The sequence below is a fragment of the Coloeus monedula genome, assembly GCF_965178545.1.
Source record: "Coloeus monedula genome assembly, chromosome: 2".
NCBI lineage: Eukaryota > Metazoa > Chordata > Aves > Passeriformes > Corvidae > Coloeus > Coloeus monedula.
Genome location: NC_138782.1, coordinates 119,903,171 through 119,915,227, shown reverse-complemented (window position 1 = coordinate 119,915,227; position 12,057 = coordinate 119,903,171). Strand labels below are relative to the sequence as shown.

The window sequence follows — 12,057 nt, the reverse complement described above, 5'->3', positions numbered from 1 at the left end:
AATCCCAGAACGGCTTGGGTGGGGAGGGACCTTAAATCCCACCTCGAATCCATGGGCAGGGACACCTTCCACTATCCCAGGGTGCTCCAGGCCCCGTCCAGCCTGGCCTTGGACACTGCCAGGGATCCAGGGGCAGCCACAGCCTCTCTTCCCTTCCTTCCCTCCCAATGCAGTCTGCGACTCCATGAAATTCCTACAACTGGAACCCTGGACAGAGGTGTCAACACTGGCTGGGGATGATTTGTGGAAGTCCCTCCATGCAAAACCCAACACTGGCTCTCAATTGCAGCGGCCTGGGGAGCTCCCTGTGAGGGCCCAGGAGCATCAGGGCAGGACAGCCCAGGGGGTTTGAGGAATTCTGCACAAACAACCAGAGGGGTCAGAGATCACAGAACCAGAAATGGTCAGGGATCACAGGATCAGAAATGGTCAGGGATCACAGAACCAGAGTGGTCAGAGATAACAGGATCAGAAATGGTCAGGGATCACAGAACCAGAGTGGTCAGAGATAACAGGATCAGAAATGGTCAGAGATCACAGAACCAGAGTGGTCAGAGGTAACAGGATCAGAAATGGTCAGAGATCACAGAACCAGAGTGGTCAGAGGTAACAGGATCAGAAATGGTCAGAGATCACAGAACCAGAGTGGTCTGGCTTGGAAGGGACCTTATTCCAGGGCATTTCCCTGCCCTGAGTCCAACCATCACAGCGTGGGGAAAATGGAAGGACCTCCAGAGGACAGCTACAGATGGCCTTCCAAAGATGGGCTTTCCTGGAATCATGGAATGTCCTGAGTTGGGAGGGACCCACCAGGATCACCCAGCCCAGCCCCTGGCCCTGCACAGACCCCCCAACAACCCCACCCTGGGCATCCCTGGCAGCGCTGTCCCAACGCTCCTGGAGCTCTGGCAGCCTCGGGGCCGTGCCCATTCCCTGGGGAGCCTGGGCAGTGCCCAGCACCCTCGGGGGGAAGAACCTTTCCCTGATCTCCATCCCAAACCCCCCTGACACAGCTGCAGCCGTTCCCTGGGTCCTGTCCCCGTTCCCTGGGTCCTGTCCCCGTCACAGGGAGCAGGGATCAGAGCTGCCCCTCAGGGGGAAACTGTTGACACCTTCAAGGTCTTTCCTCACTGTCCTTTTCTTCAGAGAGGGATTTGAGGCCCCAAACCCTCAGATGAGCAGAGCTGGGTGAGCTGAATCCAGCCCTAAATGGTGAAATGAAGGCAGCATTAAAAATGTAAAAAATCCTGCATAAGAAAATGGAAAAAAACCCATAAAAGCTTAACAGCTGATGTAAATTATACATGAACAGTTTTGAAAAGCTCCAAGTGATGAGAGAAGCTAAAACCTGGCGGCGAAAAATCGTGTCTGGCAGGGCTAAAACCACTGAAAAGGAGAGCTGGAAATAAACACCAACATCAGGAACAAAAGAGAGCCTCGAGGCAGCGCCGCTGCTCTGGGGCCGGGGGTGACATCCCAACCAGGGCAGGAGGGATCCCTGTGTCTGCCTCATCCCTCCCCCCGGAGTCTGCACCAGCAGACAGGGAAGCTCTGACACCAATAATGAGAAAAGGTGTCAGAAGTATCTACTAGAAATGATATTTTTAGATCAGCAGGCTGGGGAACTTGCAGCTTAAAATAATTACCTGAGCGAGGAGCTACCTGGGGCAGGGCAGGGGATTTGTGATGGATCTTGGAATGCCCAGGACTGGGGTGTGGATATTCAAACAGGGAGGTGAGACAACTTAAATAAGAGAAGATTTGGGGTGACATAATTGGGACCTTGCAGGGCCTGAAGGGGCTCCAGGAGAGCTGGAGAGGGACTGGGGACAAGGCACGGAGGGACAGGACACAGGGAATGGCTTCCCACTGCCAGAGGGCAGGGCTGGATGGGATATTGGGCAGGAATTGTTCCCTGGGAGGGTGGGCAGGCCCTGGCACAGGGTGCCCAGAGCAGCTGGGGCTGCCCCTGGATCCCTGGCAGTGCCCAAGGCCAGGCTGGACATTGGGGCTGGGAGCAGCCTGGGACAGTGGGAGGTGTCCCTGCCCATGGCAGGGGTGGCACTGGATGAGCTCTGAGGTCCCTTCCCACCCAAACCATTCTGGGATTCTGTGACCTGACCCTGTCATTCCTTTATTCACATTTCTGTATCAGAAATGCTGACCCAGGGCCCCCCTTCCAGGTAACACAGACGCTTTAGAACTTCAGGAAAGGAAGTCTTGCCAAGAAAAGCCGATTTTGTTATCTGAATGTATCCCAAGCTTGGCTTCTGCAGGCACTGCAGAGACACAGGATTTACCCACAACAGCCTCACCACAAAATAAAGCTGTGGTGGGAGGGCTGGGGACTGAGGGCTCCCACAGGACAGCAGGGAACCCAGCGAGGAAGAGCACTGAAGCCCCTCTGGCTGCTGGGGGTCAGGGAAGAATTCAAACTCCAGCTCGCTTTTCCCAAATGTAAAACACATTCAAAACCTGGGCAGGGCAAAGGACCCATCCATGAAAAGAGTGGGGCAGGGGATTGTGAGGGGCTCTGCTGTCCCTGTGTGAGTGATTTAAGTCCCTGAGTGAGAGGCGCCTCGGCTGAGCTGAGGAAGTGTCTGCGTAGGCAAAACTCAGGGGGGCAAAGTGCTCCCGGATTTAACGAGGGAGAACCAATGGGTGCAAACCCAACTCAAACTGAAAACCAGGCATAAATTTTTAACTGTTCAGGCACATTTGCATTGGCAGGGAAATTTCCACTTTGGATTTGTGCAGCTCCAGAGCAGATGTCTCTCTGGAAGACGCTTTAATCAAGGAGAAGCTGCGGTGCTCCGCAGGGAGCTCTGGGGGGGAAATGCAAACAACCCCATTGTGCAAGGTGTGGGACCAAATAACCCCAGTGCTCACAGCTCCTGGGGTGACCCAGGTGGGAAGGGACCTCGGGAGGGCTCCAGCCCAGCCCCCTGCTCGGAACAGCTCCACTGAACCTCAGGGCTCTGGCAGTGGGGTCTGGGGAACCCCCGAGGATGGAGCTGGTGCAGCCTCTGTGGGCCCAGCCCATGGCCTGGGCATCCTCATGGGGATAAAGCTTCCCCTTCTATCCAGTCCCATTTGCTGGATAAAGTTTTTGAACAAATTTGGTAACTGCAAGGGAGCTGGAGAGGGACTGGGGACAAGGGCTGGAGGGACAGGACACAGGGAATGGCTTCCCAGTGCCAGAGGGCAGGGCTGGATGGGAGATTGGGCAGGAATTGTTCCCTGGGAGGGTGGGCAGGCCCTGGCACAGGGTGCCCAGAGCAGCTGGGGCTGCCCCTGGATCCCTGGCAGTGCCCAAGGCCAGGCTGGACACTGGGGCTGGGAGCAGCCTGGGACAGTGGGAGGTGTTCCTGCCACCTGGGTGAGCTTTCAAGTCCCTTCCAACCCAGAGCATTCTGGGATTCCAAGATTTCTGTGTTTTTAGAAGTCAGACATTTATAGGCTGAGCAGGAAAATCACAGAGCAGAAGCACTGGCTAAGGAAAAGCAGAATTCCCAAACATGGAGAGCGCTCAGGTGCACAGGGAGAGGGAATAAACCAGGCACTGCTGAGGGTGTTTGACCATCACCTCCTGTAGGGACATCCCTGCCCCAGGATAAAGGGCAGGGGTAGGAATTCCTCCCCCAGGATACAAGCCCAGGCTGAGGAGTGATGGCACTTCTGGCTACAGACACTGGGAATTCATTTGTCCCTTCCGAGTGCAGAGAAGTTCTGAATTTTCCTGGAACCATCCAGATGTGCCTCCAGCTGATCTGTCACCCCCTGAGCCACTGCCACCACTGCCCTGCCACTGTCACCACTGCCAGGTCTCTCCCTCCTCCCCCACTCCCACAGCACCTTCGGGGCACCTTGTCTTGCACCAAAACCTCTCTGAGACCAAGGCTTTGCCCTTTGCTTTATATCTTGTTTCATTTAAACAGGGAAAGAATAAAGGTGTAACAGAATTTCCCACTCCAGTCACAGCTGGGAGCTCAGCCCAGGGGGGGCTCCATAAAAACAGCACAGGACCCTCGTGAGAAACCCAAACCATGATGTCTGCTGGAGCTCAGAGCCGACAGCAGAACCCTCAAACACAACCCCCACATGTGGCAGGGGCAGTGCAGGGTCAGCTCCTTGTCCCTGGGAGTCACATCCTGTCCTGCTCCCAGTTTAATTCCTGCTGAGAGTGGGAAGTACCGAGCTGCTGCCCCAGGTACCAAACCAAACTGCTTTAAACCCCTCCCAGTCTCGGGCTCTGGGTATTTAAACCACACAAACCTGGAAAAACACGGAGCCCCTGCACCCCAGACAGAGCTGGGATGGAAATGGCTTTTGGCAAACTCGTCCTGCTCCTCGGGAAGGGTTTTTGGGGTGTGACAGCAAAGCAGGGATCCCAAAGCACCCGGGAAAGGGAGGGATGTGCTGCCTTTCCCACAGGAGGTTCCTTACTTTGAGCAGCTTCATCAGCCCTTCCAGCTGCACCATCAGTTCTCTTCTGCTCTCCTGAAGTGCTGACATCCTCTGCTCCAGCTCATCCTTCCTCTGCCTGTGCCAGCAATGGGGAGAAAGAGGCAGAAGATAAACTCACGGTGTTTCAAACCTCCTCAGGGAATTCTCCTGTGTAAAAGTGTCTTTGAGTCCCATCATTGTCCTGCTCCCCATTTAAAAACCTGGAGTGAGGCTCAGCTCATGAACCTGGAGGTGACAATTCCCTGCTCCCCCCAACCGCAGAGATCTGCTCCCAGCCACGGGCAGAGGGAAGCCCTGCTCAGGAGCTGAGCATTTTGAGGAAAAACTCCACTTTTTTCTTCCTTTTAAGAACTCTCCGAGCATCAGAGCCCGGCATCCTGTGGAGCTCAGACAAACCAGGATGAGCTACGGGAGGAAAGGCAGAGGGAAATGAAAGAGGAGGGAAGGCTGCAGATGTCTGGAGAGGAAAAGCTGTGCCCTGTGGAGGGATGGAGCAGCAGGGACACGTTCCCTGCACCAGCACCCCGGTGACAACAGCAGCAGCACGGGAATGACCTTCCCTTCCCTTGGCTGCACAAAACCTGTCTGGAGCTATTTCAGGAATCCTGACTCTGAGGCTCGGGTTTGTGTTTATAAAAAGCAAGGAGTGAGTAACAGAAGGAGCGGCTCAAAGGCAGACGTCAGCCTGCCCCCAAGGGAGCTGGGCCCCACAGATCCAGCCATGGGAGGTGATTAACGGCCTCAGGGAAAAGCAGCATGGAAGGGATTCTTTATTCGCCTGCAGTGATTCTCGTGGGCACCAGAACGTCTCAATGCCAAGCTAAAACATCACCTACTGCAGGCTGAACCTCGGAATGCCTTCGTGACACCATGGATAACCCATCCCGGGAATTCTAGCAACAGGGCCCTTCTTTAAAGGACAGAAAACTCTGGAATATTAACAAATATTAACCAGCTGGGTGTTCCTTTCGGGAGCTTTCTGTATGTCAAAGACTGTGCTCCTTAAATTAAGGATCTGGAAGGGCCTACAAGGAAGCCAAAGTGGGAATCTTCACCAGGGCCTGGAGAGCCAGGACACAGGGAATGGCTTCCCAGTGCCAGAGGGCAGGGCTGGATGGGATATTGGGAAGGAATTGTTCCCTGGGAGGGTGGGCAGGCCCTGGCACAGGGTGCCCAGAGCAGCTGGGGCTGCCCCTGGATCCCTGGCAGTGCCCAAGGCCAGGCTGGACATTGGGGTTTGGAACAGCCTGGGACAGTGGGAGGTGTCCCTGCCATGGCAGGGGTGGCACTGGGTGGGCTCTGAGGTCCCTTCCATCCCAAACCATTCCAGGATTCCAGGTTCCCTGGTCCTGCAGGCAGGAGGAGTCAGGCACAGCTGCACTTCCAGGCAGGGATCTGCCAGGACACGGATCCAGTGCCTCCCCCAAGGTCACACCTGCCAGCAGTGCTGGAGCTGACTCATCCCCACGGGCTGCCTGCAGAGTTTCAAACCTGGGACACGATTTTCCATGGATTATCATTCCCCTGCTTTCACAGCCTGAGTTCTACGCAGAACTGAGATCATCTGGTGGCTGGTGCTTACAGACAATCACATTCCAATCATCCTGCCCAGGCTGGGAAGCGTCTGGAACTTGGGAAGCACCTTCCCATCCCAGATAACCTGCCAGCTGTGACCCCCGCTGCGGGAATTCCTCGAGGAGTGAGGGTTTGGGGTGGCAGAGCTGATGCTCTGTGTGCCTGTGGCACCAGGAAGGCCACGGGGGAAACCCCACAGGCAGTGAGTCTCAGGATCAGAGAGTCCCTGAGGCTGGAAAACACCTGCAGGATCACCCAGTCCTACTGATCTCTCCTTCACCAGCACTTTCCTGAACTGTACAAACAGCATTCATTTGAAGAGACGTTTTTATTTACTCCTAAACCCACTGAAAGCTCCAGATGCTGCCCCAGCCCTCAGAGCCCTGCCTGTGGAATGGCCCTGCCAGAAGCTGCCTCTCCAGTGCCCCTGGCCCAGCCCTGCCTGGCCCATTCCAGCCCAGCTCAGACCATTCCAGCCCATTCCAGCCCAGCCCAGCCTATTCCAGCCCATTCCAGCCCAGCCTATTCCAGCTAGCCCATTCCAGCCCAGCCTGGCCCATTCCATTCCAGCCCAGCCTGGCCCATCCCAGCCCATTCTATTCCAGCCCATTCCAGCCCATCCCAACCTGGTCCATTCCAGCCCAGCTCAGCCCATTCCAGCCCACCCCAGCCCATCCCAGTGTCCCATTACCGCAGGAGCCTGAGCTCAGCCAGCAGGGTCGGGTTCTGCTGGGCCTTCTCGGGGGTGGGCTGAGAGGCCTGTTCATGTTCCAGCCGGAGCCGCTGAATCTCCTGCAGGATCTCCCTGGGGAAGGGACAGAGGGGGGTGAAAGAAGGACAAAGCTCAGTGTCTGCCCTGCTCCTGAGCACCTTTGCAGCCCTTCAGGCTCATTCTGTCAGCGCCCAGCCCAAGCCCAGGGGTTCTGTTCACGCGTAGCTGGCACAGACTCACAGCCAGGACAGGGATGTGAGCACAGCCCTGGGAATCGCTGCAGGACATGGAGAATTTACTCCTTCGTGAGGATGGGATCACTCATGGCAATGTGTCTCCAACCCCCCCACGCAGAACAGGCTCAGAGAGCGTTCCAGGGGGACAAAGGTTCCAACTGCAGCACTCCCTGCCCTGCAGGTGCTGCAGGAAGGGCTCTGGAGCAGCACTGGGGAGATCCCACTCCCCTTCCCGAGGCAGGGAGAGCCACAGCTCACTGGAACAGAAACCCTCAAGGTGTCCCAGAGGGAAAGGGCCCAGGCAGCACCACAGCTCAGGTCACTGTGTCCTGTGCAGAGGGAGGGCGGCCAAGGACTCCCTCAGCCCAGCAGGGATGAAACCCTTCCAAGAGCAGAGTATCACCTCCAGCTCTCCTTCCTGACAAAACTGCTGAGCTGCTCTCCTGGCAGGGCTTCCCACCAGCACTGAGTGAGAGCTCCCTTATCCAGGATCTCCAGGAATCATTCCAAATACCTGCAAGGTCTCTTGGTAGAGCACTGAAGCTACAGCGGTGCCAGGACCAAGCTGTTCCTGCTCTCCAGGAACTGGTTCTGCTCCAAACTTCCCTGGAGCAGCATTTTCCCACTGCTGAGGGTGCCTCGGGACAGGGCTGTGCAGACAGCAGGCTCTCCCTGCCAGCCAGGCACAGGGGAACCATGGATACCAGGGGAGTCTGAGAGGCTCCACAGGTGACCCTCTGGAGCAACAAGAACCCTGTGGTTTGCTTTGGAAGGGTCCTCAGAGCCCATCCAGTGCCAGCCCTGCCATGGGCAGGGACACCTCCCACTGTCCCAGGCTGCTCCCAGCCCCAATGTCCAGCCTGGCCTTGGGCACTGCCAGGGATCCAGGGGCAGCCCCAGCTGCTCTGGGCACCCTGTGCCAGGGCCTGCCCACCCTCCCAGGGAACAATTCCTGCCCAAGCTCCCATCCAGCCCTGCCCTCTGGCAGTGGAAGCCATTCCCTGTGTCCTGTCCCTCCGTGCCTTGTCCCCAGTCCCTCTGCAGCTCTCCTGGAGCCCCTTTGGACACTGCAAGGGGCTCTGAGCTCTCCCTGGATCCTTCTCTTCTCCAGGTGAGCACCCCCAGCTCTCCCAGCCTGGCTCCAGAGCAGAGGGGCTCCAGCCCTGGAGCAGCTCCGGGGCCTCCTCTGGGCTCTCTCCAGCAGCTCCACGTCCTTGTGCTGCTGGGCCCAGGGCTGGGGCAGCTCTGCAGGTGGGGTCTCACCTGAGCACAGGGGCACAGGGGCAGAGTTCCCCCTCCCTGCTGGGGGATCAGATCCCAGCTCCGAGGTTTGCTGGATGTGCTGAGGGCTGTGGGCTCCAGTGCTCCGTGTTGGTGAAGATGATTTTAAGAAGATTAGTGAAGATCAACCCATTCCCTGGGAAACAGGGGCAGGGCAGCCCCTCCCCACGGGTAATTAACTAATGTTAATGACTAACTAATCAGTTAATGAGGCAGCTACACCTCAACAAAAGCTCTGGGAAAACAATCTGGTTAATGTGAGACAAGAGCAAAGCCCAGGACCCCCGACCCGAGGCCGAACCTGTTCTTGTTCTCCAGCTCCGCGATCAGCTGCCTCTGCTGCTTGTTGGCGTCGAAGCTGAAGGCCAGGTCTGCCGGCGGCCGGGGCTGGGGAGAGCAGAGGGACCACACAAATCACACAGAGCCCTCCCTGCGTGTCAGACACCTGCAGCCTTTGGCCCCAGCCCCACAGCTGCCAGCCTGCCAGCCCAGGACCACAGCCCCGGGACACACCGAGGGCTGCACTGCTGTCACCGGGTCCCAGTGGAGGGTGGGGGGTGCTGAAGGGCTGGGCTGCCCCATCCTCCCCGTCCACAGCAGGAATTCCATTTGCTGTGTTTTGCAGGCCCTTCCCTTTGCAAACCAGGAAACGAGACCCCCACGCCCAGAGCCTCCAGCACCGATGGCTCCTCCTGGGAACAGATCCACTCATTCCTTTGCTCACAGAATCTTCTGGTGAAACACTGAGGGACACCTCACTCTTCATCTCCTCCCATCCCCCTGCCATGGGCAGGGACACCTCCCACTGTGCCAGGCTGCTCCAAGCCCCAATGTCCAGCTTGGCCTTGGGCACTGCCAGGGATCCAGGGGCAGCCCCAGCTGCTCTGGGCACCCTGTGCCAGTGGAAACTGCAGCCACCACCTTTGAGTGCACAAAAACATCCCTCCAAAGTCTTCCCAAGGCTAAACAAGTAATGAAAAAATATTCTGGATTCTCCACCAACACCTAAACCTTCCAGGTTCTTCAATTTCAAAGGCTCAGCCTGAACGTTTGCAGAGGGGATGCCAAATATCCCTGGATATTTGGGGTTTTTACTCCAAAGACTGGTGGGAGTCAACAGTGTCAGCCAAAATTCCTGAAAAACCCCAACCAACTCAGCTTCTGCTGAAGCCTCAACAGCCCTGAAAGAGCAACCAAAGGGCAAGGCCCAGTTCTCTCCCAGCAGGAAAATCAGAATGGTCATCAAATCTTAAAATGAAAAAGTTCCCTGAACAGCCCCCAGGAGCAGTGAAAGCTGCCAGCCCTGCAGTGGTTTTCCCAGGCAAGGCCATTAATCCTGAGTGAGCCGTGCCTGCAGTCAGGAATCAAAGATACCTCAGGTGGAAGGGATCCACAAGGATCACCAGGGCAGCTCCCTGCCAGACTGGGATTGCCCAGGGAGCACTCAGAGCTCACCTCGTGTCCCTGTCTGGGTGGCAGCAGGGGATTTAGGGATGGAGTTTAATCCAGCCCCCAGGGCCGGTTTGCAGCCGCTCTGCTCCTCATCCCCCTGCCTTGGGAGAGACTGTCCAAGCCTGCATCTCCTGGGCAGCAGATCCCGGGCTCCTCGGTGCCAGGACCCCATGGAGTCACGGACAGTGGGAGCCAGTGCTGCACCTGCCTGTCACTGTGGTGTCACAGGAATCCTGGTGAGCAACAGGCAGAGGAAACAAATGACAAAAATGGCTCAGTAACCATTACCTCAGTAACCTGCTTTACCAAGGAGGAGGAGCAGGGATCCAAGAACCAAGCTGCAGATTTATCTAACGGGAGACCCGGATTACTCAGTCTTTATTTAAAAATTATGTATTAAATAGTGCCCAAAAGCTGAAGGGGGGGTTCCATGGAGGGAATATTCCAGCCATTCTTCGGCCTGTGGGCAGCATTAAGGAGATGGCAACGGGCTGTTAGCAGTGCCCGGTGCTGAGGGAAGAGCAACCACACACTGCAACGAAGAGCAACCAACGTGGGCAAGACCTAATTGTTGTAACTCATCCACACAACTCACCCTAATTAGCCCCTCATCCATAATTGAGTGTTCCTCACCTCAGGCTGGCCTGAGCAGAGCAGCAGAGGGAGACAAGCAGATGAAGCTGTGATGCTGAAAGCTGCGATTTAATCACAGTTTGGATTGTTCTCCATTGATTTCCCCACTTTATCCACGCTCCAGCAGAGGCAGGGCAGGGTGGGCAGGGCCGGCACTGCCACAGCAGCTCTCACTCAATAAGAGGGAGTTTTGGCCGCACATGGGCTGCAGGGGGACAAGGGCAGCTCAGCAGAGCCCTTTGGGGGCCACAGCCACGTGCCATGGGCTGCTCCTTGCGCCGTTTCCTCCTCAGGAAGCTGCGGATGTCCGGGATTAACTCCCGGAGCTGCCTCAATGCTTTTGTCCCAGCCAGACTTGGAGCCGAGGCATTTCCCCCAGGGATGTCCCGGGGGTGTCACTCACTCGGGGAGGGACATTTGTCCAGCACAGCCCCCCAGGAACGGCTCCAAGGTTTCATCCCATTTGGGAAGACGCAGACACGGAGGGGCTGAGTCCGGCCTGTGGCCGCACTGTCCATGGACAGCTCCCAGTGACCTCTGCCAGTGACTTCCAGAGAGGAGGAAGAAGCTTTGCCCGGGGCTGCTGGAGCTGGCCGGTGTTTCAGGGATCCTCTCTGCATTGCCAGCCCTCAGAGCACGTAAACCAGGAGAGCCCAGCCCAGCCCAGAGCCAGGCCTGGAGCGACGTCAGGAAACCGTTCTGCTCCCAGCAAACCCCTCAAGGGCTCCCAGCACACACTGCTCCAGCTGGCTTTTGGAATCTCCATGGACAAATACTCCGTAATTCCTTCAGGATGCTGGGTTTTTTCCATTCTTCACTTTCATTAATGTCAAATGAATTAAAGATTCACAGAAAAACCCAGGTGGGACGGGACCCTGGGAGGTTTCCAGTCCATGCAAAGCAGGGCCAATTCACAGAGGCTGCTCATGAACTTGTCTTGTTGAGCTCCGAACATCTCCAAGGAGGAAGATCCCAGTTCTTCCCTGGCCAAACACTTGGACAACAACATCTGACCATTACCGGGGTGAGAAAAGTCTTTCTGAACATCCCCATGGACACGGCACACTGTCCCCATGGACAGAGCACACTGTCCCCATGGACCTGGCACACTGTCCCCATGGACACAGCACACTGTCCCCATGGACCTGGCACACTGTCCCCATGGACACGGCACACTGTCCCCATGGACACAGCACACTGTCCCCATGGATGTGGCACATTGTCCCCATGGACGTGGCACATTGTCCCCATGGATATGGCACATTGTCCCCATGGACAGAGCACACTGTCCCCATGGACACAGCACACTGTCCCCATGGATGTCACCCCGTCCCACAGCTCAGCAGGATGTTCCCCCACCAAGCTGCCATCCCAGCTTGGAAGAGGAAGGGAGATGTGCCACTGGGCGGGAATAATGAGGAGCTGCCAGGATTCCAAGCCCTTTGAACACAGATTCCTCCAAAATAGGAGAAATCCGCCCGTTTCAGCTGATGGGCGTTCTGGACTGGGAATAAACAGTGGAGCCAGTAAATAACTCCAGATTCCCAGTGGCCGAACTCTGGTTGGAATGGGAACCCCCCACTGTTCCCCTTTCCCTCTCTCTCTGCCCCACGTCAGTCCCTGGCACTGCTCCAGCATCTGCCCTGGGATATGGGACTTAGGAAAAGAGAGCAGGAATTTCCCACAGGTCCTTGAGGAGCC

The 12,057-nt window shown here is 56.7% G+C and overlaps 1 protein-coding gene across 7 annotated transcripts in view; it reads right to left on the bottom strand.

The window, feature by feature from the left end:
- DTNB (dystrobrevin beta) overlaps nucleotides 1-12,057 on the bottom strand; it is a 129,767-nt gene that overhangs the window by 52,520 nt on the left and 65,190 nt on the right. For all 7 annotated transcript variants that reach the window (XM_082303294.1, XM_082303296.1, XM_082303297.1 and 4 more), the window contains 3 exons: nucleotides 8,573-8,658; nucleotides 6,734-6,847; nucleotides 4,447-4,543 (listed from right to left, as the gene is read on the bottom strand). In XM_082303294.1, the coding sequence (XP_082159420.1) occupies nucleotides 4,447-4,543; nucleotides 6,734-6,847; nucleotides 8,573-8,658 (297 nt within the window). The remainder of the gene's footprint in view (nucleotides 1-4,446; nucleotides 4,544-6,733; nucleotides 6,848-8,572; nucleotides 8,659-12,057) is intronic.